The sequence below is a fragment of the Schistocerca nitens genome, chromosome 12 (genome assembly GCF_023898315.1).
Source record: "Schistocerca nitens isolate TAMUIC-IGC-003100 chromosome 12, iqSchNite1.1, whole genome shotgun sequence".
NCBI classification, from domain to species: domain Eukaryota; kingdom Metazoa; phylum Arthropoda; class Insecta; order Orthoptera; family Acrididae; genus Schistocerca; species Schistocerca nitens.
This window is the reverse complement of record NC_064625.1, coordinates 41,323,025-41,350,744: the sequence shown is the minus strand read 5'-3', so window position 1 is coordinate 41,350,744 and position 27,720 is coordinate 41,323,025. Positions and strand designations below refer to the sequence as shown.

Here is a 27,720-nt window from a genome sequence, read left to right as displayed (position 1 = left end):
ACATAAAATTGTATAGCATTTTGGTAACAACTGAGACCACTAATCATTTTGTAGTCTGTCCGTCAGTACACAAAAAGCAGACGAAACCAACATTGTACGTCTTTTCACGCATGTATATTAAGCCCGTGACATTATTTGACCTTTCACTTCAACAGCTATTAGATCTTAAAGGTAGTTTGTCTGTTGAACGCTATATGCGTTCACAGACCTCCCTTGATTAAGCTTCATGGTTCATTACTTCAAGTACTTGATTTTAAGAAACTAGTTTAGCTTTGGGTACTTTCTGCAGTATTTTGCTACATATCCGATAGCACTATTCAACATGACCTCTGTCGTTCATTAGATATTAAAGGCGACGAAGTCAACGTTGCACGTCCTTTCATGAAATTACATAAGTCTGTCAATTTGACCCTTTTGTGGTCGATAGAGCTTAGTATTTCACATAGTAACAAGCTTATCCAAGCGTAATCATCAAACACAGACCCCAAGTAATTGAAAAATGTGTTATTCATCCCATATATTTATAACCTGCTTCTAGCTGATGGTATTTTGTCTGTTCTGCGTGGATGCGTTTTGACCATCCGTAGAATTTGCTATCCCAGATATATAGTTTCAGCATATCCACGTTCTATAGTTATATAAAATTGTCTATGCCCTAGGACATTATACATACACACGCATTAACTTGCTGCGCCTTTCACCCACTCGTCGGATCACTTTCGTAACACATTTTATGACACTCACATGGAAGAAGACGATTTCTCTATTTGCGCAAGGGCGTTCCTTTCTGACACTCTCACACCCTACCTGCCGGCGCCACCTCAGTTTAACTGACAGCCCGCGGCCAACAGAACGTTGGCTGGGGTGAGGAAGCACGCTTCTGACGTTTCAGCTAAGGACAGCTATTGACATGGTACACATGTACCGTTTATTTTACATTTTATGCGAGTAGTTCTGTATCAATGTTGGACCATAGTTTATAGTTTTAGTGTGTTCCGAAGGTACTTTATTCAGTGTGAAAACATCTGCCATAATGAAATACCTGGAGAAAACTGCTGGTGTTTGGAATTCACTGATTACTTGCGTACTGCAATAAGCACTACAACAGGAGGCAGTTGCAATGAACAGAAGTTGGTATTTCAAAGACGGGAATCATGGGAATTAGACAAGCATACGTACAAAGAACATCATTGCAAAGAATAACGGGAAGCAAAGAACTACTTCATCTGATTGACGAAAGAATGAGCTATAAAAATGGTCATGGGAATTCATGAATACAGGATTACAAGTATTTTAGTCAAGGTCGAAAGTTGTTTAACTCTGAAATGCTAAGGTATAATGCAAGCTGTGCGAAATTCTTGAAACATATATTTGAAATACACTGAATATATACATTCTGCGAAAAGATATACCACAGTGGGAGGTTCCCATGAACAGGAGTGGATAAGTCAGACGAAAATATTAGCAGCTAGAGAAAAATACGAATTATGCAAAAAGTCAGTGAAGAAGATTTGGTTTAATGAACAAACAATGAGGCTCATACGCGAATGACAGAACAACGTTCATGGGTATTCGTGAATACAGTAACAAACGTATTTTAATTAATGTTAGAAAGCAACACATATTGATGTAAAGAGGGATTATGAATAGTGTATGTAATTTGCTGGTTGTATAAATACTGAGAGGTCAAATTCCACAGCAAGCAGTTCAGTTGATGAGGATTTGATGTCTCCTAAAGAGACAGTGAGAAAAGTTAGACAAACATTTCTAGAAGGAAGATAACTGCCAAGACATTTGCGGAACACGAGAAGTACTTGATGTGACACGTAAGAGTGAAGTACGAAATGTTCAGAGCAGTTCAATAACAATCAAATAAAGATATTTTCATCGATGTGCAAAGAATTGGCATACTGAAATACGAAGAAATGAAGTACAAAAATGTTAATTACCTGATATAGCAGGAAATGATGACAGCTTCGTAATTCTCTGAGTCTATGGATACTGCGATAAGACACACAACAGTATGAAGAGGAGTGGTCCATTATAGGAGGCAAGGAAAAAAAGTTTGGTCTCATGAGAAATGCTTCAAATAGCTGTCGGAAGAATGATCTACAAAAGAGTTTAGGGAAGTTCATGACAACGGAAATGAAAGTATTCTTTTGAATGTACAAAGATGTGGGACACTGAAATCCTATGCAAAGATGATATCAATTTGTAACTCTATGTTGAAATAGGCACGCAATAAGAAATACTAGCGTAGGTAGTTCAGTTTAACTAATACGCATTGTTGTAAGGGCAAATTCATAGAAATTAAAGAGAAATGCATTCGAGGAAGATACCAGCGTCAAATTTTTGGGTACTAGAGTAATTACTTCATCAGACTGACGAAGGAAACAATTACGAATATATTCAAGCTATATCAACAATACAATAGTTAAAAATGGTCGTTAATGTGCGGAGATATAGGTTCCCGAAATAGTTAAGAACCATGACATGAGTTTGAAATTGTGAAAGGCTGCTTCCATTAGAAAACCACAGGAGACCAGTTGAACAGCGATAATGTGTTCAAATCGGAAAAATTAGAGAAATTATACAAACATCTCTATAATGATGGTAACCTAAAAGGAATTTTTGGGTAAAAGAACATATACTTCATCTGACTGACGAAAGAATGAAGTAGAAAATGTTTAGCTTAGTTAGTGATTACTGCCATAAAGAGATGTTACTCAATACGTAAACTACTGAAACATAGGGGAAATATCACGTGTTTGAAATTCATAGCTTATACACATTATCCGATAAGAAATACCATTGAAGGCACTTCAGTTGAACAGTGGTGGATGTCTTCAAAACGGAGAATCAGAGACGTTAGACAAAGATACGTGGAGGGAAAATCACTGCGACGAATTTACTAGAAATAGATGATCTACTTCACCTGATTGACGAAGGAATGACCTACAAAAATGATCAGAGTACATCATGATTAGAGAAATACAAATAATTAACCAATGTGACTAGACGTCTGGTTCTGAAATACTAAGGAATAAAAACAAATGTGTCAAATTGTGTGGGCTGTAGATACTGTGCAACCATGCCAGTTGAACAGGAGTGGATGCATTCAAAAGCGCTAGTGACAGATGTTAGACAAAGATACGTACAGGGAAGACCACTGCGCCAGATTTCTGGGTAACAGAAGAAGGTCATCACTTGACTGACGAACAAGTACATAAATTTACACGTCACTTCCTGAACACGGATATAAAGGTTTTTTAATCGATGCGCAAAGAGCTGAAACACTATTAAAAAGGAGGAAAAATCACATGTCTTTATAATTCGCAGATTACATACGTACTGCGATAAGAAATACCACAACAACCACTTCAATTGAAGAACAGTCGATGTCTTTAAGTGTGGAATCAGAGACGTTAGAAAGACATGTGTTCAAGGAAGTCACATGCGACCACTTTGTGGGAAACAGAGGAAAGCCTCTACAAAAACATTCAGGTTGCTTCATGAGTACTGAATCAAAGGTATTTTAATCAATGTGCAAAAAGTGTAATGCTAAGCAGTACCGCATCTGTTTGAAATCTCTCAGGCTATAGATATTGCAATAATAAATAGCACAGCAGCCAGTTCAGTTGAAGAGCACTAACTCTGTTTAAACTTCGTTGTCGGAAACACTACAAACATAGAGGTACAAGGAAGACAACTGTGAAGAAATTTTGGATAGCGGAGGAAGTACTTCAAATAGCTATTTTAACCAGTGTGAAAGCAACTGCCATGCTAAAATACCGGGGAAAAATAGCATGTGTTTGTATTTCACTGATTACATGCGTACAGCGATAAGTAGTATAACAGGAGGCAATTGCAATGAACCGGAGTGAATATTTCTAAAATGGGAATAGGAGAAACTTGACAATCATACGTACAAGGAAAATCATTGCGAAGAATTGCGGGAAACAAAGAACTACTTAGACTCATTGACGAAAGAATGGGCTATAAAAATGTTGAGAACTTAGGGGCCAAACAGCCGCAAAAAATCTTAAACAAACGGTACGTGTGTACCATGTCAATAGCTGTGCTTAGCCCAAACTTCTGAGGCATGATTCGTCACCCCAGCCAACGTTTAGTGGGTCGCGGGCTCTCAGGTAAACTGAGGTGATGCCGGGAACTAGGATGTGAGAATGTCAGAAAGGAACATGCTGGCCCAAATTGAGAAATCGTCTCCATCCATGTGATTGGCATAAAATGAGTTTACGAAAGTTATCCGATGACCGAGTCAAAAGCGCAGGAAGTTAATACGTGTGCATGTACAATGTCCTAGCTCGAGGACAATTATATAAAACTATAGAACGTGGCTAGACTGAAACTAAATATGTAGGATAGAAAATTCCACGGATGGTCAAAACGCATCGACGCAGGACAGACAAAATACCAACTGCTAGATGCAGGCTAAAAATATGGGGGATGAATAACCCATTTTTCAATTAATTGGGGTCAGTGATAGTATTTGATGACTACGCATGGATAAGCGTGTAAAGTTACTATACTAAATTGTAAGCGCTATTGACTAGAAATGGGTCAAATTAGAATAACAGGCTTAATGTAATTGCGTGAAAGGACGTGCAAGGTCGCCTTCATCGTTCTTAATATCTAATGACCGGCCGAGGTAATTTTGAATAGTGCTATCGGATGTGTAGCAAAACGGTGTAAAAACAGCCCAAAGCTAAACTAGTTTCTTAACATCAGGTACTTGAGTTACTGTACCATGAAGTTTAATCAAGTCAGGTCTTTGAACGCATATGGCGTTCAACAGACAAACTACCTTTATGTTCTAATAGCTGTTGACGTGAAACGTCAAATAATGTAACGGGCTCAACACACATGCGTGAAAGGAACGTCGCTGTCACCGCCCTCATTATCTACTGAACGACAGAAGTCAAAGTGATTAGTGCTATCAAATGTGACCAAATTGAAATGCAATTTTATGTGTATATGGTGAAGTGACGTACCATGTCACTTAAACATTCTTTTTAAAAAAGGATAAGGATTTATTTACTAATTTTAGGCCAGAGCTCGGACTTGAAGTGAATATGACTAAAATCATCCTTGAATCACCATATCCGACTTGGATAATTATAACTATGTGGTACTGGCTATTTGGACCATATTAGAAATATTGCAGCTTGTAAGAAGAGAGAATACTGTGAACATGCACAAGAATCATCCATTGTAAGGCTTTAAATGAATGAAAAAAGCTTATGTATTGTATTAGTGTGCCCACGTTTGTAACGACAGCCGTCATAACTAAGATAATGGGGAAATAGAGCGTGACTGTACGAATTGACCATCTGTGACATCAAGCGACCGCATGAATGCATCGGCTATCTTCTATTTCGTTTGGTAGAATGTGAAGCACTGAGCATGGGGATAAAACCTTCGAAAAAAATTTTTATTTTTATTTTAAACTGGAATTTATCGATAAGGGTGCAGTATTTGCCATACCATACACGTTTAAAAATCTCCATTTTTTCTAATATGTCTAATTACATACCCCTAAGTTGAGAATGAAGCAGCTCGGTACTGGCCGGGGGATTAGGCGCGTGAGACATTTGTACGAGATGTTCAGCGAAGGTGGAACCTCGCTTACTGCTACCACTACTGGTGATAATATGATCCTTATATCTAGTAGCTAGCGCTCGCCCTGTTTGACCGATATAATTTTTCGGACAGTCACGGCAAGTAATTTTGTAAACCCCAGACTGAGAAAGTTTATCATCTGCGACTTGTAAATAGTGGATTAGGTTCTTTTTCAAATTATTCTTGGTGGAGAAGGCTACTCCAAATCCATAGGTTTTAAGTAAACGTCCTAATTTGCAACTTATTTTACCTGTGTAAGGAACAGATATAACTGCCATTGGATCGTCATCTACTGCATCACCTAATGTTGAAGCCGTACTATTTTTAATTTTTTTATTTTCTTACTCTACATTCGTATTACTAAGTGTGAATTGTAACCGTTATTCTTACCGATAGTTTTCAGGGTAACTAATTCCGCTTTTAGCGCCCCCGGGGAAGGGGCATAGCCATGCCACGGTGTAGACTTGAATGAAACAAGGCTGTTTTATGGGCTTGCAGATGTGCAGCGTCACCAGGAATAATGTTTTCAGAATATGTTTTTTTTCGATGTGTATTAAAAGGAATGTGGCTGTCCACAATAGTGAAAGTGAGATTTATGTAATTTAAGGACATCGTAGAGGACTCAATTCCATACATGATATTGATGTTTTCTTGAAACTTGTTATATATTGAAAATATGTGGTCTATTTCTTTTTGTGTGCTAGTAATGACAAAGATTATATCGTCAAAACATCTTGCATATAATTTTATTTTACTCAAAATGAAAATCTATGCATTACTGGAGAAAAAAATCAGATTCTATAGAGTTCAGAAAAATTTCAGAAAGAATACCAGCTAGTGGATTTCAATGATAAAATGTATTCTCAACCCTTCAGATTAGCTATGGGAATCCCAGTAGCTGGTATTCTTTCTGAAATTTTGCAGAACTCTGTAGAATCTGATCTTTTTTTTTTCCAGTAATGCAGAGATTTTGATTTTGAGTAAAATAAAATTTTATGTTACATATGTTTACGATATAATCTTTGTCATTAATGGCACTCAAAATGATATAGACCACATATTTTCAATATTAACGAGTTTCATGAAAACATCATTTTCACGTATGACATTGACTCCTCTACCAGGCCCTTAACTTATTTAGATCTCACCTTGACTGTAGTGCACAGCCACATTGTTTATTAATACTTATCGAAAAAATTCATATTCTGATAACATTAATCCTGATAAAATTGGCTTCTTTCATTCAAGTCTCAATCTTGCCATGGCTATTCCGCTTTCCCCGGAGGAGCAAGAAACATAATTAGGTACGCTGGAAACTATCGCTAAAAATAACGGTTACAATTCACACATAGTAACACGAATATACAGTAAGAATACAAATAAAAATAATAATACGGCTTCCACATCAGGTGATGCAGTAGATGACGAACCAATGGCAATTAAATCTGTTCCTTTCATAGCAAAAATCAGTTACAAATTAGGACGTTTACTTATTACCTTTGTATTTAGAGTAGCCTTCTCCACTATCAGTAAATTGAAAAAGAAATTACTCCACTCTTTACAAGTCGCTGGTGATAAACTTTCTCATTCTGGGGTTTACAAAATTACTTACTGTGACTGTCCGAAATATTATATCGCTCAAACAGGTCGAGCGCTAGCTAATAGATATAAGGAACGTATTATCACCAGAAGTGGTAGCGGTACGCGGGGTTCCACCTTCGCTGAACATCTCGTACAAATGGCTCACGCGCCTATTCCCCCGGCCAGTACCGAGCTGCTTCAATCTGAATTTAGGGGTATGAAATTAGACATATTAGTAGAAACGGAGATTTTTAAACATCTCTGGTATGACAAAGACTGCATCCTTAACGACCAACTCTAGTTAAAATACAAAAAGAAAACTATTCGAAGTTTTTATCCCCTTACTCAGTGCTTCGCATTCTCCCATACGACATAGACGAAAGCTGATGCATTCATGCGGTTGCTTGGTGTCCCGGATGGTCAATTCGTTCAGTCACGCTCTAGGTTCCCTTAATCTTAGTTATGACGGGTGACCTTACAAACGTGGGCACACTAATACAATACACATATTTTTTTGTTTCATTTAGCGCCTTATTATTAGTGATACTTGTACATGTTCACAGTACTCTCACTTCTTACAAGCAGGAATATTTCTAATATGGTCCAGATAGTCATCCCACCTAGTTATAACTATCCAAGTCGAATATGGTGGTGCAAGGATGTTTTTAGTCATATTCATTCCAAGTCCGAACTCTGGGCTAAAATTAGGAAATAAATCCATAACCATTTTTAAAAAAACCTTTAAGTGACATTGTACGTATCTTCACGATATATACATAAAATTGTATAGCATTTTGGTAACAACTGAGACCACTAATCATTTTGAAGTCTGTCCGTCAGTAGACAATAGGGTAGATGAAACCGACGTTGTACGTCTTTTCACGCATGTATATTAAGCCCGTGACATTATTTTACCTTTCACTTCAACAGCTATTAGATATTAAAGGTAGTTTGTCTGTTGAACGCTATATGCGTTCACAGACCTCCCTTGATTAAGCTTCATGGTTCAGTACTTCAAGTACTTGATTTTAAGAAACTAGTTTAGCTTTGGGTACTTTCTGCAGTATTTTGCTACATATCCGATAGCACTATTCAACATGACCTCTGTCGTTCATTAGATATTAAAGGCGACGAAGTCAACGTTGCACGTCCTTTCACGGAATAACATTAAGTCTGTCATACTAATTTGACCCTTTAGTGTTCAATAGAGCTTAGTATTTATTTTGTATCTTCACACGCTTATCCAAGCGTAATCATCAAATACAATCACTGACCCCAAGTAATTGAAAAATGTGTTATTCATCACCCACATTTATAACCTGCTTATAACTGATGGTATTTTAACTGTACTGCGTGGATGCGTTTTGACCATCCGTGGAATTTGCTATCCCACTTATATAGTTTCAGCATGTCAACGTTCTATACTTATATAACATTGTCTTCGCCTTAGGACATTGTACATACACACGCATTAACTTTCTGCACCTTTGACCCGATCATCCGATCACTTTCGTAACACATTTTATGACACGCAGATGGAGAAGACGATTTCTCAATTTGCGGAAGCGTGTTCCATTCAGACACTCTCACAGCCTATACGCAACGTGCCGCCTATTTTAACTGGGAGCCCACGGCCAACAGAACGTGGCTGGGGAGAGGAAGCACGCATCTGACGTTTGAGCTAAGTACAGCTATTGACATGGTACACACGTACCGTTTATTTTACATTTTATGCGAATACTCCCCCTCCATGAACCATGGACCTTGCCGTTGGTGGGGAGGCTTGCGTGCCTCAGCGATACAGATAGCCGTACCGTAGGTACAACCAAAACGGAGGGGTATCTGTTGAGAGGCCAGACAAACGTGTGGTTCCTGAAGAGGGGCAGCAGCCTTTTCAGTAGTTGCAAGGGCAACAGTCTGGATGATTGACTGATATGGCCTTGTAACAATAACCAAAACGGCCTTGCTGTGCTGGTACTGCGAACGGCTGAAAGCAAGGGGAAACTACGGCCGTAATTTTTCCCGAGGGCATGAAGCTTTACTGTATGATTAAACGATGATGGCGTCCACTTGGGTAAAATATTCCGGAGGTAAAATAGTCCCCCATTCGGATCTCCGGGCGGGGACTACTCAAGAGGATGTCGTTATCAGGAGAAAAAAAAACTGGCGTTCTACGGATCGGAGCGTGGAATGTCAGGTCCCTTAATCAGGTAGGTAGGTAAGAAAATTTGAAAAGGGAAATGGATAGGTTAAAGTTGGATATAGTGGGAATTAGTGAAGTTCGGTGGCAAGAGGAACAAGACTTCTGCTCAGGTGAATACACGGTTATAAACACAAAGTCAAATAGGGGTAATGCAGGAGTAGGTTTAATAATGAATAGGAAAATAGGAACGCGGGTAAGCTACTACAAACAGCTTAGTGAACGCATTATTGTGGCCACGATAGATACGAAGCCCACACCTGCTACAGTAGTACAAGTTTATATGCCAACTAGCTCTGCAGATGACAAAGAAATTGAAGAAATGTATGATGAAATAAAAGACATTATTCAGATAGTGAAGGGAGACGAAAATTTAATAGTCATGGGTGACTGGAATTCGAGTGTAGGAAAAGGGAGAAAAGCAAACGTAGTAGGTGAATATGGATTGGGGGAGAGAAATGAAAGAGGAAGCCGCCTGGTAGAATTCTGCACAGAGCACAACTTAATCATAGCTAACACTTGGTTTAAGAGTCATGATAGAAGGTTGTATACATGAAAGAACCCTGGAGATACTAAAAGGTATCAGATAGATTATATAATGGTAAGACAGAGATTTAGGAACCAGGTTTTAAATTGTAAGACATTTCCAGGGGCAGATGTGGACTCTGACCACAATCTATTGGTTATGACCTGTAGATTAAAACTGAAGAAACTGCAAAAAGGTGGGAATTTAAGGAGATGGGACCTGGATAAACTGAAAGAACCAGAGGTTGTACAGTGTTTCAGGGACAGCATAACGGAACAATTGACAGGAATGGGGGAAAGAAATACAGTAGAAGAAGAATGGGTAGCTTTGAGGGATGAAGTAGTGAAGGCAGCAGAGGATCAAGTAGGTAAAAAGACGAGGGCTAGTAGAAATCCTTGGGTAACAGAAGAAACATTGAATTTAATTGATGAAAGGAGAAAATATAAAAATGCAGTAAATGAAGCAGGCAAAAAGGAATACAAACGTCTCAAAAATGAGATCGACAGGAAGTGCAAAATGGCTAAGCAGGGATGGCTAGAGGACAAATGTAAGGATGTAGAGGCTTGTCTCACTAGGGGTAAGATACATACTGCCTACAGGAAAATTAAAGAGACCTTTGGAGATAAGAGAACCACTTGTATGAATATCGAGAGCTCAGATGGCAACCCAGTTCTAAGCAAAGAAGGGAAGGCAGAAAGGTGGAAGGAGTATATAGAGGGTTTATACAAGGGCGATGTACTTGACGACAATATTATGGAAATGGAAGAGGATGTAGATGAAGATGAAATGGGTGATACGATACTGCGTGAAGAGTTTGGCAGAACACTGAAAGACCTGAGTCAAAACAAGGCCCCCGGAGTAGACAACATTCCATTGGAACTACTGACGGCCTTGGGAGAGCCAGTCCTGACAAAACTCTACCATCTGGTGAGCAAGATATATGAGACAGGCGAAATACCCTCAGACTTCAAGAAGAACATAATAATTCCAATCCCAAAGAAAGTAGGTGTTGACAGATGTGAGAATTACCGAACAATCAGTTTAATAAGCCACAGCTGCAAAATACTAACACGAATTCTTTACAGACGAATGGAAAAACTAGTAGATGCCGACCTCGGGGAAGATCAGTTTGGATTCCGTAGAAATACTGGAACACGTGAGGCAATACTGACCTTACGACTTATCTTAGAAGAAATATTAAGGAAAGGCAAACCTACGTTTCTAGCATTTGTAGACTTAGAGAAAGCTTTTGACAATGTTGACTGGAATACTCTCTTTCAAATTCTAAAGGTGGCAGGGGTAAAATACAGGGAGCGAAAGGCTATTTACAATTTGTACAGAAACAAGATGGCAGTTATAAGAGTCGAGGGACATGAAAGGGAAGCAGTGGTTGATAAGGGAGTAAGACAGGGTTGTAGCCTCTCCCCGATGTTATTCAATCTGTATATTGAGCAAGCAGTAAAGGAAACAAAAGAGAAATTCGGAGTAGGTATTAAAATCCATGGAGAAGAAATAAAAACTTTAAGGTTCGCCGATGACATTGTAATTCTGTCAGAGACAGCAAAGGACTTGGAAGAGCAGTTGAACGGAATGGATGGTGTTCTGAAGGGAGGATATAAGATGAACATCAACAAAAGCAAAACGAGGATAATGGAATGTAGTCGAATTAAGTCGGGTGATGCTCAGGGTATTAGATTAGGAAATGAGACACTTAAAGTAGTAAAGGAGTTTTGCTATTTGGGGAGCAAAATAACTGATGATGGTCGAAGTAGAGAGAATATAAAATGTAGACTGGCAATGGCAAGGAAAGCGTTTCTGAAGAAGAGAAATTTGTTAACATCGAGTATAGATTTAAGTGTCTGGAAGTCTTTTCTGAAAGTATTTGTGTGGAGTGTAGCCATGTATGGAAGTGAAACATGGACGGTAAACAGTTTGGACAAGAAGAGAATAGAAGCTTTCGAAATGTGGTGCTACAGAAGAATGCTGAAGATTAGATGGGTAGATCACATAACTAATGAGGAGGTACTGAATAGGATTGGGGAGAAGAGGAGTTTGTGGCACAACTTGACCAGAAGAAGGGATCGGTTGGTAGGACACGTTCTGAGGCATCAACGGATCACCAATTTAGTATTGGAGGGCAGCGTGGAGGGTAAAAATCGTAGGGGGAGACCAAGAGATGAATACACTAAGCAGATTCAGGAGGATGTAGGTTGCAGTAGGTACTGGGAGATGAAGAAGCTTGCACAGGATAGAGTAGCATGGAGAGCTGCATCAAACCAGTCTCAGGACTGAAGACCACAACAACAACAACATGCGAATATTTTGCCTCTTTGGGCATTCTGTATCAATGTTGGTCCATTCCTCTTTAGATAGTTTGTAGTTTTAGTGTGTTCCGGAGATGGCGTGCTCATCCGCGTCGAAACCTTGGTCATAATCCGGTTTCTATTTGCTGTCAAGGGTGATTCTTTGTAATAATTGTAAAAATGTTCATGGGAATTCATGAATACAGAAATACAAGTATTTTCCACGATGCTGAAAGTCGTTCAATTTCGAGATGCTACGGAATAATCCAATCTGTGCCAAATTCTTGTAACATATGTGTGAAATACACTGATTATAGACGTTCTGCGAAGAGAAATACCACAGTGGGAGATTCTCATGAAGGGGGGTGGAAATCTTTATAAGGGATAAGTCAGAGAAAAATATTAGCAGCTAGAGGAAAATACGACCTTGGAAAAAGACAGCGAAGAACAGTTGGTTTAATGAAGAAAGACTGAGGCACATCCGCGAGTGACTGAAATAGAACAACGTCCATGGGTATTCGTGAATACAGTAATAAACGTATTTAAATTGATGTTAGAAGCCAACACATATTGATGTAATGAGGGATTATGACTAGTGTAATTTACTGGATGTTAAAATACTGAGAGAAGAAATTCAACAGCAGGCAGTTCAGTTGATGAGGACTGGATGTCTCATAAAGAGACAGTGGCAAAAGTTAGACAAACATTTCTAGAAGGAAGATAACTGCCAAGACTTTTTGCGGAACACGAGAAGTACTTGATGTGACCAATAAGAGTGATGTACAAAATGTTCAGAGCAGTTCATAACAACCAAATAAAGCTATATTCATATATGGTCAACTAATAGGCATACTAAAATACTAGGAAGAACGACATGTGTTTAATATTCATGAATTATATCTGTAGTACAAGTAGTAATAACAGCAAAAAGTTCAGTTGGAGAGCAATGGTTGGCTTCAAATTGGAGAATCGCAGTAATCAGAGAAACTTACGTACAAGGAACACAACTGCGGAATGTTTAAGTAACATATGAAATACTCCATGGGACTGACGAAGAAATAAAGTGCCAAAAAGTTTCTGTTACCCCGATGTAATAGGAAATGATGACATCTTCGTAATTCTCTGAGTCTATGGATATTGGGGATAAGACGCTCAACAGTATGAAGAACAGTGGTCCACTAAAGGAGGCAAGCAAAAAAGCTTGGTGTCATGAGAAATACTTCAAATGACTGACGGAAGAATGATCTGCAGGAGTGTTCAGGAAGGTTCAAGACTACGGAAATGAAGCTATTCTTTTGAATGTGCAAAGATATGGGTTACTGAAATCCTAAGCAATGAAGACATCAGTTTGTATATGAGGAAATAGGCACCCAATAAAAAGTACTACAGTAGGTAGTTGAGTTTCACTGATACCCATTGTTGAATATGGAAAATGCAATCGAGGAATACACTAGCGTCAAATTTTTGGGTACTAGGGTAATTACTTCATCTGACGACGGAAAAATTACAAATATATTCAGGCGATATCATCAATAAACAACTTAAAGATGTCCGTACATGTGCATAGATACAGTTTACCGAAACAGTTAAGAAACATGACATGAGTTTGAAATTGGCTGCTTCCATAAGAAAACCACAGGAGAGAGTTAGGCTGAACAACGATAATGTGTTCAAATGCGAAGAATGAGAGAAGTTACAAAAAAATTCTCTACAATGAAGATGACATAAAAGGAATTTTTGGGCAACAGAATAAATACTACATGTGTCTGACGAAAGAATTAATTACAACATGTTTAGGGTAGTTACTGATTACTGCCATAAAGATATGTTATTCAATGTGTAGGTATGTAAAGTACTGTACAACAGGGAAAATATCACGTGTTTGAAATTCATAGCTTATTCATATCTCCCAATAAGAAATACTGCTGAAGGCAGTTCAGTCGAACAGGGGTGGTTGTTTTCAAATTGGTGAATCAGAGGCGTTAGACAAACATACATGGCGGGAACATTACTGCGAAAAATTTATCGGGAACAGATGAGCTACTTCATCTGATTGACGAAGGAATGACCTACAAAAATGGTCAGAGGAAATCATTATTACAGAAATACAAGTAATTCAGTTCAGTTGAAGGGTAGTGACTCTCTTTAATCTTGGGAGTGGGGGTAAGTAGAAGCAATGAGGTACAAGGATGACAACTGTGAAGGCATTTTGGACAGCAGAGGAAGTACTTCAGATGACTGATGAAACAATGGTATAGAAAAATATTGATCGCAAATCATGGATACACAATTATAGGTATTTTAATCAGTGTAAATACACCTGCCATACTGAAATACCGGAAAAAATTGCATGTGTTAGGAATTCACTCATAACATGCGCGCTGCACTATAAAAGGGTGCAGATGCAATGAATAGGAGTAGGTATTTCAAAAACGGGAATCAGGGAAATTAGACAAGCAAACGTACAAGGAACATCATTGCGAAGAACTACGGGTTCAAAGAACTACTTCAACTGAGTGACGAAAGAATGAGGTATAAAAATGTTGAGAACTTTTAACATTGCAGTGCGTCAGCAATCGTGAATAACTTAATGATTATAAAGAATCCGCCTCGATTGGAAATAGAAATCGGAGGTAAACTGAGGTGGTGCCGGCAGCTGGGCTGTGAGAATTCCAGAAAGAAACGCGCATGCGCAAATTGAGAAATCGTCTTCTTCAATGTGATTGGCATAAAATGTGTTACGAAAGTGATCCGATGACCGGGTCAAACGTGCAGCAATTTAATGCGTGAGTATGTATTATTTCCTAGCTCGAGTGCAAGTTTATAGAACTATAGAACGAGTATAGCCTGAAACTATGTACGTGGGATAGCAAATTTCACGGATGGGCAAAACGCATGCACACAGGACAGACAAAATACCATCAGCTAGAAGCACGCTAAAAATATGTGGGATGAATAACCCATTTATCAATTAAATGGGGTCAGTGATGGTATTTGATGACTACGCATGGATAAGCGTGTAAAGTTACTATTTTATTTTCTAAGCGCTATTGACTAGAAAAGGGTCAAATTAGTATAACAGTCTTAACGCAATTGCGTGAAAGGACGTGTAACGTCGCCTTCATTGCTTTTAATATCTAATGGCCGGCCGAAGTCATTTTGAATAGTGCTATCGGATATGTAGCAAAACGGTGTGAAAAGAACCTAAAGCTAAACTAGTTTCTTAAAATCAGGTACTTGAGTTACTGAACCAGGAAGTTTAATATAGTGAGGTCTTTGAAGGCATATGGTGTTCAACAGACAAATTACCTTTATGTTCTAATAGCTATTGACGTGAAAGGTCAAATAATGTAACAGACTTAATATACATTTGTGAAAGGAACGTCGCTGTCATCGCCCTTATTATCTACAGACCGACAGAGAGTGAGTGTTATGAACTGTTACCAAAATGAAATGCAAAGTTATGTGTATATGGTAAAGAGACGTACCGTGTCACTTAAACAGTTTTCCAAGAAAAGGTTAAGGGTTTATTTCCTAATTTTAAGCCAGAGCTCGGAATGAATATGACTAAAATCATCATTGCATCACCATATTCGACTTGGCTATATAAGTGGGAATGGCTATTTGGATCATATTAGCAATATTGGAGCTTGAAAGAAGTGAGAATATTGTGAACATGTACAAGAATCAGTCATGTAAGGCTTTAAATGAAAGAAAAAAGCATGTGTATTGTATTAGTGTGCACACGTGTGTAACGGCAGCCGTCATAACTAAGAATAAAGAAAAATAGAGAACGACTGCACGTACTGGCCATCCGTGACACCAAGCGACCGCATGAATGCATCGGCTACCTTCTATGTCGTTTGGTAGAATGTGAAGCACTGAGCATGGGTATAAAACCTTCGAAAAAACATGTTATTTTTATTTTTAACTGGAGTTGATCGATAAGGGTGCAGCATGTGTCATACCATAGACGTTTAAAAATCTCCATTTCTTCTAATATGTCTAATTTCATACCCTTAACTTCAAAATTAAGCAGCTCGCTATGGCCGGGGGAATAGGCGCGTGAGCCATTTGTACGAGACGTTCAGCGAAGGTGGAACCTCGCGTACCGCTACCACTTCTTGTGATAATATGATCCTTATATATAGTAGCTATCGCGCGACCTGTTTGCGCGATATAATATTTCGGACAGTCACGGTAAGTACTTTTGTAAACCCTAGACTGAGAAAGTTTACTACCAGCGAATTGTAAAGGGTACATTTGATTCTTTTTCAAATTATTTTTAGTGGAGAAGGCCACTCTCAATCCATAGGTTTTTAGTAAACGTCCTAATTTGTAACTTATTTTACCCATGACAGGAAGAGATATAATTGCCATTGGTGCGTCATCTACTGCATCACCTAACGTGGAGGCCGTATTGTTATTTTCGTTTATTTTCTTACTGTGAATTGTAACCGTTATTTTAAGCGATGGTTTCCAGCGTAACTAATGCCCATTCTAGCGCCTCCGGGAAAAGGGAGATACCCATGCCACGATGTAGACTGAATGAAAGAAGGCCATTTTTTGGGATTGCGGATATGCAGAGTCACCAGGAATAATGTTAACATAATAAGTATTTTTTTGATACATATTAACGCAATGTGGCTCTCCACTACAGTCAACGTGAGGTCTAAATAATGGATGGACCTCGTAGACGATTCAATTTCATACGTGAAATTGATGTTTTCATGAAACTCGTTAAATATTGAAAATATGTGGTCTATATCATTTTGAGTGCCATTAATGACAAAGATTAAATCGACAACATACCTGCATAAAATTTTATTTTACTCAAAATGAAAATCTCTGCATTACTAGACAGAAAATCAGATTCTATACAGTTCTGATCACCTTCAGAAAGAATAACAGCTAGTGGGATTTACTTAGCTAATCCAAAGGGTTAAAAATACATTTTATCATTGAAACCTATTAGCTGGTATTGTTTATGAAATTATTCTGCACTCTATAAAATCTAATTTTCTCTCCAGTAATGCATAGGTTTTGATTTTGAGTAAAATCAAATTTTATGCAAGATATGTTTACGATACAATTTTTGTCATTAATGGCACTCAAAACGAAATAGACCACAAGTTTACAATATTTAACGAACTTCATGAAAACATCAATTCCACGTATGAAATGGAGTCCTCTAGGGGTCCTTAAATTATTTAGATCTCACCTTCACTATAGTGGAAAGCCACATTGCTTTTAATATACATCGAAAAAATACATATTCTGCTAACATTATTCGTGGTCACTCTGCACATCCGCAAGCCCAAAAAATGGCCTTCTTTCGTTCAAATCTACATCGTGGCATGGCTATCCCCCTTCCTCGGACGCGCTAGAAACGGAATTAGTTACGCTGGAAAATATCGCTAAAAATAACGGTTAATTCACACTTAGTAAGACGAATATATAGTAAGAAAATGAATAAAAATTATAATACGTCTTCCACATTAGATGATGCAGTCGATGACGATCCAGTGTCATTTATATCTGTGCCTTTCATCGGTATAAGTTACAAATTAGGACTTTCCTCAAAACCTATGGATTTAGAGTAGCCTTCTCCACTAACAATAATTTGAAAAGGACATTAATCTACTCTTTACAATTCGCTGGTAATAAACTTTCTCAGTCTGGGGTTAACAAAACTACTTGCAATGATTGTGCGAAATATTCTAACGGGCAAACAGGTCGAGCGCCAGCTACTAGATATCTGGAACATATTCACCAGAAGTGGTGACGGTACGCGAGATTCCACCTTCGCTGAACATCTACTACAAATGGCTCACGCGCCTAATCACCCAGGCTGTACCGAGCTGCTTCATTCTGAAGTTAAGGGTGTAAAATTAGACATATTAGATGAAATAGTGATTTTGAAACATCTATGGTATGATAATGACTAAATCCGTAACGACCAAGCCCAGTTAAAAAAACAAAAATAAAATTTCGAACGTTTTATCCAACTGCTCAGTGCTTCACATTCTACCATAGGACATAGAGCATAGCCGAAAGATTCATTAGGTCGCTTGGTGTCACGGATGGTCAATTCGTTCAGTGACGCTCTAGATTACCTTAATCTAAGTTATGACGGGTGCCCTTACAAAAGTGGGCACACTAATACAATACACACGCTTTTTCTTCATTTAACGCCTTATAATGAGTGATTCTTGTACATGTTCACAGTATTCTTACTTCTTACAAGCTCCAATGTTTCTAATATGGTCCAAATAGCCATTCCCATTTACTTATAATTATCCAAGTCGATTACGGTGATGCAAGGATGTTGTTAGTCATATTCATACCAAGTCCGAGCTCTGGCCTATAATTAATAAATAATTCCTTAGCCTTTTTAAAAAACGTTGAAGTGACATCGTAAGTCTCTTCACAATATACACATATCTTTGAATACCATTTTGGTAACACCTGATAGCTCTAATCACTTTGACCTCTGTCGATCAATAGATAATAAGGTCGAAGTAACCGAAGTTGTCCGTCCTTTCACGCATGTATATTAACCCAGTTACATTATTTGACCTTTCACGTCAACAGTTATTACAACATAAAGGTAGTTTGTCTGTTGAACGCTTTGTGCGCTCACAGACCTCACTTGATTAAGTTGCATTGTTCAGTACCTCAAGAATCTGATTTTAATAACTAATTTAGCTTTAGGTTCTTTTCATATTATTGTGCTACATATCTGACAGCACTATTCAGAATGTCCTCTGTCGGTCAGGAGATATTAAGAGCGATTATGGCGACGTTGCACGTCCTTTCACGCAATTACATAAAGCCTGTCATACTAATTTGACCCTTTGTTCGCTCAATAACGCCTAAAATTTAATATAGTTGCTTACACGCTTATCCAAGCGTAATCATCAATTACAGTCACCGACACCAAGCTATTGAAAAATGGGTTCTTCATCCACCATATTTGTAGCCTGTTTCTAGCTAATGCTATTTTGTTTGTCCTACGAGCATGGGTTTTGACCATTTGTGGAATTTGCTACCCACATATATAGCTTCAGCCTATCCAAGTTCTATTGAATTGCCCTCGAGCTAGGACATTATACATACACACGCATTAACTGCCTGCGCCGCTGACCCGCTCAAAGGATCACTTTCGTAACACATTTTATGCCAATCACATGGATGAAGACGATTTCTCAATTTGCGCATGCGCGTTTCTTTCTGACATTCTCACAGCCTAGCTACCGGCGCCACAGTTTACCTCAGAGCAGGCGGCCCACCGAACGTTGGCTGGGGTGAGGAAGCACGCTTCTGACGTTTGAGCTAAGTACAGCTATTGACATGGCACATACGTACCGTTTATTTTACGTTTTATGTGAGCATTTTGCCCCTTTGGGCGTTCTGTATTAATGTTGGCACATGACTATTTAGTCAGTTTGTAGTTTAAGTGTGTTCCGAAAAGGCGTACTTATCCGTGTCGACACCTAGGTCAACAGCCGGTTTCTACTTGAAATCAAAGCGGATTCTTTACAACCATTATAAAAATGTTAATGGCAATTCATGATTACAGAAATACAAGTATTTTACTCAAGGTTGAAAGTTGTTCAATTCTGAAATGCTAAAGAATAATCCAAACTGTGCGAAATTCTTGAAACATTTGTCTCAAATACACTAATTATATACATTTCGCGAAAAGAGATACCTCAGTGGGCAGATCTCATGAAGAAGGGTATATTTAGTTAAAAGCGAAAAGTCAGAGGAAAATATAAGCAGCCAGACAAAAATACTATATACGAAAAAGACAGTGAAGAACAGTTGGTTTAATGAAGAAATACTGAGGCTAATCCGCGAGTGACTGAAACAAACAGCGATCATGGGTATTCGTGAATACAGTAATAAAGGTATTTTAATTAATGTGAAAGGACAACACATTAGGAAAATAGTTCAGCTGAAGAGTAATGGATGGCTTCAAACGGGAGAATCACATATTACAGGATTATGAATAGTGTATGTAATTTGAAGATTGTGTAATACTGGGATTACAAACTCCAAAGCAGTCAGTTCACTTGATAAGGAGCGACAGTGACACAATTAGACAAAAATCTCTGGAAGGAAGTAAACTGCAAACACTTTTTGCAGAACAGGAGAAGTATCTGATGTGACACGATAGAGTGAAGTACGAATTGTTCACAGCAGTTCATGAATAATCAAATAATGATACTTTCATCGATACGCAAAGAACTGGCATATTAAAAAACTGGGAAGATCGATATGTGTTCATTGAGTTTATCTCTAGTACAAGAAGTAATACCACAGAAAATAGTTCAGTTGAAGAGCAATGGATGGCTTCAAACGGGAGAATCACAGCAATCACAGAAACGTACGTACAACTGCAGAATGTTCAAGAAACATAAGAAATACTTACGTGATTGACGAAGAAATGAAGTGCACAACTGTTCAGTGTCCTGATATAATAGGAAATGATGACAACTTCGTAATTCTCTGTGTCATAAGACATACAGCAGTACGAATAGGAGTTGTCCATTAAAGGAGGCAACCAAGAAAAAATTTGGTCATATGAGAAATACTTCAAATGGCTGAGGGAAGAATGATCTAGAGAACTATTCAGGAATGTTCATGACTACGGAAATTCTTTTGAATGTGCAAAGATGTGGGATTCTTATATCCTAAGCAATGATGACATCAATTTGTAACTGTATGAGGAAATAGGCACACAATAAGAGTACGTAGTTCAGGATTACTGAAGCGCATTCTTGAAAAGAGAAAAACATAGAAATTAAAGAATAATGAATTCGACGAATATACCAGCGTCAAATTTTTGGGTACTAGAGTAAATACTTCATCTGTCTGACGAAGGAGACAAGTCAAACGATAGGAGACAATTGAAACTATATCATCAATACACTAAATGAAGATGTTCGTACATGTGCAAAGACATAGGTTACCGAAATAGTTAAGAAACATGACATGAGTTTGAAATTGTGAAAGGCTGCTTCCATAAGAAAACCACAGCATACACTTCAGTTTAAGTGCGATAATGTGTTGAAATTGGAAAAATAAGAGAAGTTACACAAACATCTTTACAATAAAGGAAACTTAAAGGGAATTTTTGGGGAACAGTACAATACGACATATGAGTGACGAAAGAAAGCAGTACAAAATGATTAGAGCAGTTACAGAATACTGACTAAAGATATGTTATTTAACGTGTAAGTACGTAAAGTACTGAAACACAGGGAAATATCACGAGTAGTAAATTCATAGCTTATACACATTTTGCGATAAGAAATACCTTTGAAGGCAGTTCAGTTGAACAGTGGTGGATGTTTTCAAAATGGAGAATCACAGACGATAGACAAAGGTACGTAGAGGATAAATCACTGCGACAAATTTACTGGAAACAGATGAACTATTGCACCTGATTGACGAAGAAATGACGCAGAAAAATGTTCAGAGGTCATCATCATTAGAGAAATACAAGTAATTAACCAATGTGGCCAGTCGTGTGATTCTGAAATACCAAGGAATAATCACATATATTTCAAATTGTCTGGGCTGTACATACTGTGTAGCCATAGCAGTTGAACTGGAGTAGATACATTTAAAAGCGCTAGTGACAGATGTTAGAGAAAGATACGTACAGGTGACACTGCTCCGAAAGATTTCTCGGTAAGAGAAGGTCTTCAATTCACTGACGAAAGACTGTAGTACAAAAATGTTCAGGGCATTTCCTGAACACGGATATAAAGGTTTTGTAATCTACGTACCAAGAAAAAATTGTTCAAATGGCTCTGAGCACTATGGGACTTATCTTATAAGGTCATCAATCTCCTAGAACTTAGAACTACTTAAACCTAACGAACATAAGGACATCACACACATCCACGCCCAAGGCAGGGTTCGAACCTGCGACCGTAGCGGTCACGCGGTTCCAGACTGTAGCGCCTTTAACCGCTTGGCCACACCGGCCGGCTATGTGCCAAGAGCTGACACACTATCATAATGGGGAAAATCGCATGTGTTTATATTCCGCTGATTACATACGTACTGCGATGAGAAATACCACAACAAGAACATCAATTGAAGTGCAGTCGATGTCTTTAAGTTGGGTACCAGAGAAGTTAGAAAGACATACGTACAAGGAAGTCCAATGCGAACAGTTTGAGGGAAACAGAAGAAATGCTTCCTACCATGTAACGAAAAAATGCGCTACAAAAACATTCAAGGTGCTTCAGTAATACACAATCAGACCTATTTTAATCGATGTGAAAAACTGTAATGTAAGCAGTATCGCATCTGTTTGGATTCTCTCAGGCCATAGGTATTATAATAAGAAATAGCACAGCAAGAGGTTCAGTTGAGGAGCACTGACTCTCTTTAAACTAGAGTGTCGGAGAAAGTACAAACACAAAGGTACAAGGAAGGCAACTGTGAAGCCATTTTAGATAGCAGAGGAAGTACTTCAAATAACTGACGAAAGAACGGTGTACAAAAGTGTTGAGCGCAAATCATGGATACAGAATTACAGGTATGTTATTCAATGTGAAAACACATGCCATAATGAAATATCTGGGGAAAATTGCATGTGTTTGGAATTCACTAATTACTTCTGGAATAAGGACTACAACTGGGGGCATTTGCAATGAACAGAAGTGCGAATTTAAGAATCCGGAATCATGGAAATTAGACAAGCATACGCACAAGGAACATCATTGCGTATAATTACGGGAAACAAAGAACTACTTCATCTGATTGACGAAAGAATGAGCTATAAAAATGGTCATGGGAATTCATGAATACAGGATTACAAGTATTTTACTCAATGTAGATAGTCGTTCAACTCTGAAATGCTAAGGTATAATGCAATCAGTGCGAGATTCTTGAAACATATGTTTCAAATACACTGATTATATACGTTCCGCGAAAAGAAATACCACAGTGGGAGGTTCTCATGAAGAGGAGTGGACGTATTTATATGGGATAAGTCAGAAAAATATTAGCAGCTACAGAAAAATACGAACTTGGAAAAAGACAGTGAAGTACATTTGGTTTAATGAAGAAAGACTGAGGCTCATCCGCGAATGACTGAAATAGAACAGGGTTCATGGGTATTTGTGAATACAGTGATAAACGTATTTTAATTAATGTTAGAAGCCAACACATATTGATGTAATGAGGGATTATGAATAGTGTATGTAATTTGCTGCTGGTACAAATACTGAGAGGACAAATTAAACAGCAGGCAGTTCAGTTGATGAGGAGTGGATGTCTCCTAAAAGGTCAGTGACAAAAGTTAGACAAACATTTCTAGAAAGAAGATAACTGCCAAGACATATTGCGGAACACGAGAAGTACTTGATGTGACACATAAGAGTGAAGTACGAAATGTTCAGAGCAGTTCATGAACTATCAAATAAAGATATTTTTGTCAATGTGCAAAGAATTGGCATACTAATAATCTGGGAAGAACGACCCGTGAAGTAATACCACAGCAAACAGTTCAGTTGAAGAGCAATAGATGACGCAGGAATCACAGTAATCAGAGAAACTTACGTACAAGGAAGGCAACTACGGAATGTTTAAGAAACATAAGAAATATTCCAGTGACTAACGAAGAAATAAAGTACAAAAATGTCAGTATCCTGATATGGTAGGAAATGATGACAGATTCCTAATTCTCTGACTCTATGGATACTGCTATAAGAAATTCAACAGTATGAACAGCAGTGGTCCATTAAAGGAGGGAGGAAAAAATTTGATCTCATGAGTAATACTTCACCGTTGATTGTGGCACCATACACAATCATTACCCCGGCTCCAGGGAGGTAGGGTGCCCTTCCCTATTCCTCCACTGGGGTAATTCCTGTCTGGCGCGTCCACGTCGCGGGGGTGGGCTTCCTACACTTCATATAGGCCGGAGTGCTAGGATGGCTGAGTTCAGGCAGGGACCCAATCCCGGGGGGTATAACACGGAACCCATGCCCGGGGTTACGGGTGAAGACTAATGGCAGCGACGGCGGAGAAGGAAGACTTCGGAACGGCGTAGCTGGCAGATAAGGCAATCCTCCTATCTGGGGATTAAATGAGAAGGGAACCACTGCCTTGTGGTGGAGGAGAAACTCCAAAGGCTAAGGGAGATAACCCCAAAAGAAAATCCTTTCTTGCGTTAGGTCTCTGAAGAAGATGAATGAGGGGAAAGCCCCAGGACCTGATGAAGCATCAGTGGACATGACAAGAGCAGCAGGTCCAGTGGGAATGCAGTGACTGTATAGAATACGATCAAGCGTGTGGAGAAATAGTACCTGACGACTGGAGAACAGGAGACATTGTCCCCATCTTCAAGAAAGGCAATAAAAGACTTTTTAAAAACTACAGAGGAATAACCCTTATAAGTCATACAGCCAAGATTTTAGAAAGAATTTTACTAAATTGAATAAGGGAAAAGCCAGAAAAGGAGGTGAGTGAAGAACAGCATGGGTTCAGGAAAGGAAGAAGCACGATCGCCCTGATATTTTCTATCCATCAACTGATGGAAACAAGTTGGGGGTATAACAAAAGGGTGATAATGGTTTGAATAGACATAGAAAAGGCATATAACAGTTGACAGGGAAAGACTCTGGGAAGAAATGAAGAAGATGGATATAGAAGATGGATACATTAATGTTATAAAGACAATGTACTGAGGACACAATTGTAGAATTAGAACACCATTGGGGAACTCTGAATACTTCGAAAAAAGACAAGGACTTAATTAAGCAGGGAAGTATTCTATGTCTTGCACTTATTAATGTTGTGATGGAGGGAATGAATAGGGCAGTTAAAGATATAGTAAAAGAAAAAGACAAAAAGATGATTTTTGCAGATGATATGGTAATATGGGGTGATAAAGAGGTAGATGTACAGTTACAGCTTGATGCGTGCAACGAAATAATGAAAAGGTATGGATGAAAAATAAATAAAGAGTGAAGTAATCGTATTTGGAAGAGAGAAAGGAATCAACGGAAATATTACCTTGAATTTGGAATAATGAAGTTTCAGAAAGAGAAAAACTCCTTATGTATAAGAATTATTACGTCCCTATTGTCACCTATGATGGAGAAACATGGACAATGACAGAAAGGGACTGGAGCAGACTGCAAGCAGAGGAAATCAAATTTCTCATAGCAGTTAAGGGAAAAACAAGAAAGGACCGAGTAAAGATTGTAGAGATTAGAAAGGACTTCAAACAAGAAAGTATGAGAGAAGAAATTGAAAGAAAGAGATTTAGATGGTATGGGCATGTTAAGAGGATGCATGTGCAGGGACTCCACAAAATTATGGAAAAACTAAAGATGGATGGGAAAAGACCTAGAGGGCGTCCAAGAACACGGTGGAAAATGGGAGTGAGAATATCAATAGAAAGGAGAGGTGTGACCTAGCAGCAAGTGGAGGAAGAAAAGTGGTGGGAGGACCGAACCAAATGTAGAGGACCCATCAGCACCCAGACCCAGCAGTAACTCGAGCGGGATTCAGATACCGATAGAAAGATAGAGAAATACTTCAAATGGCTGAAGGACAATGATCTACAAAAGTGTTCAGGAAAGTTCACGATTACAAGTACTTTACTGAAAGTCGAAAGTCGTTCAACTCTGAAATGCTAAGGTATAATGCAATCTGTGCGAAATTCTTGAAACATATGTTTGAAACACACTGATTATATACGTTCTGCGAAAAGAAATACCACAGTGGGAGGTTCTCATGAAGAGAAGTGGACGTCTTTATAAGGGATAAGTTAGAGGAAACTATTAGCAGATAGAGAAAAATACGAAATAGGAAGAACAGTTGGGTTAATGAAGAAAGCCTGAGGCTCATCCGCGAATGACTGAAATAGAACAACGTTCATGGACATTCGTAAATACAGTAATAAACGCATTTTAATTAATGTTAGAAGCTAACACATATTGATGTAATGAGGGATTATAAATAGTGAATATAATTTGCTGGTTGTATAAATACTGAGTGAACAAATTCCACAGCAGGCAGTTCAGTAGACGAGGACTGGATGTCTGCTAAATCGATAGAGACGAAAGTTAGACAAACGTTTATAGGAGGAAGGTGAAGTACGAAATATTCAGAGCAGTTCGTCAACAATCGAATAAAGATATTATCATCGATGTGCAAAGAATTGGGATACTAAAGTATTGGGAAGAACGACATGTGTTTAAAATTCATTGATTATCTCTGTAGTACAAGTAGTAATAACACAGGAATCAGTTCAGTTGGAGAGCAGTGGATGACTTTAAATGGGAGAATCACAGTAATCGGAGAAACTTACGTACAAGGAAGAAAACTGCGGAATGTTTAAGAAACATAAGAAATACTCCAGTGAATGACGAAGAAATAAATCACAATTATGCTCAGTATTCTGATATGGTATGAAATGATGACAGCTTCGTAATTCGCTGAGTCTATGAGTACTGCGATAAGACGTGCAACAGTATAAAGAGCAGTAGTCCATCAAAGGAGGCACGAAAAAGAAATTTTGGTCTCATGAGAAATACTTCAAATGGCTGAAGCAAGAAACATCTACAAAAGTGTTCAGGAAAGTTCATGACTACGGAAGTCAAGGTATTTTTTTGAATGTGCAAATATGTAGGATACTGAAATCCCAATCATTGATGATATCAATATGTAACTCTATGAGGAAATAGGCCCGCAATGAAAAACACCAGAGTAGGTAGTTCAGTTTAAGTGAAGCGCATGCTTGAAAAGGGAAAATTATAGAAATTAAAGAAAAATGCATTCCAGGAATATACCAGCATCAAATTTTTGCGTACTAGACTAATTACTTCATCTGACTGACGACGGAAAGAATTAAAAATATATTCAAGAGATCTCATCAATACACTAGTTAATGATGTTCGTACATGTGCAAAGATATAGGTTGCCGAAACAGTAAAAAATCATGACATGAGTTTGAAATTTGTAAGGCTACTTCCATAAGAAAACCACAGGAGAAAGGTCTGTTGAACAGCGATAATGTGATCAAATGGGAAAAATGAGAGACGTTACACAAACATGTGTAGAATGAAGGTAACCTAAAAGGAATTTTTGGGTAACAGATCAAATACATTTTACCTGACTGACAAAAGAATGAAGTAGAAAATGTTTAGCGTAGGTACTGATTACTTCCATAACGATATGTTATTCAATGTGAAAGTACGTAAAGTACTGAAACACAGGGAAAATATCACGTCTTTGAAATTCATACCTAATACACATTTTCCGATAAGAAATACCACTGAAGACAGTTCAGTTGTTCACTGGTGGACGTCTTGAAAGTGCAGAATCAGAGACGTTAGACAAAGATACGTAAAGGAAAAATCACTACGAAGAATTTACTGGAAACAGATGAAATACTTCACCTGATTGACGAAGGAATGACCTACAAAAATGTT

At 38.3% G+C, this 27,720-nt stretch overlaps 1 protein-coding gene across 1 annotated transcript; it reads left to right on the top strand.

Moving 5' to 3' along the window:
* Positions 1 to 23,668: 23,668 nt before the first annotated feature.
* On the top strand, positions 23,669 to 26,381 carry LOC126214895 (uncharacterized). The gene is made up of 3 exons (XM_049941539.1): positions 23,669 to 23,763; positions 25,326 to 25,690; positions 26,299 to 26,381. Exons 1-3 carry the CDS (start codon positions 23,669 to 23,671, stop codon positions 26,379 to 26,381), a joined length of 543 nt encoding a protein of 180 aa, XP_049797496.1.
* Positions 26,382 to 27,720: the final 1,339 nt, after the last annotated feature.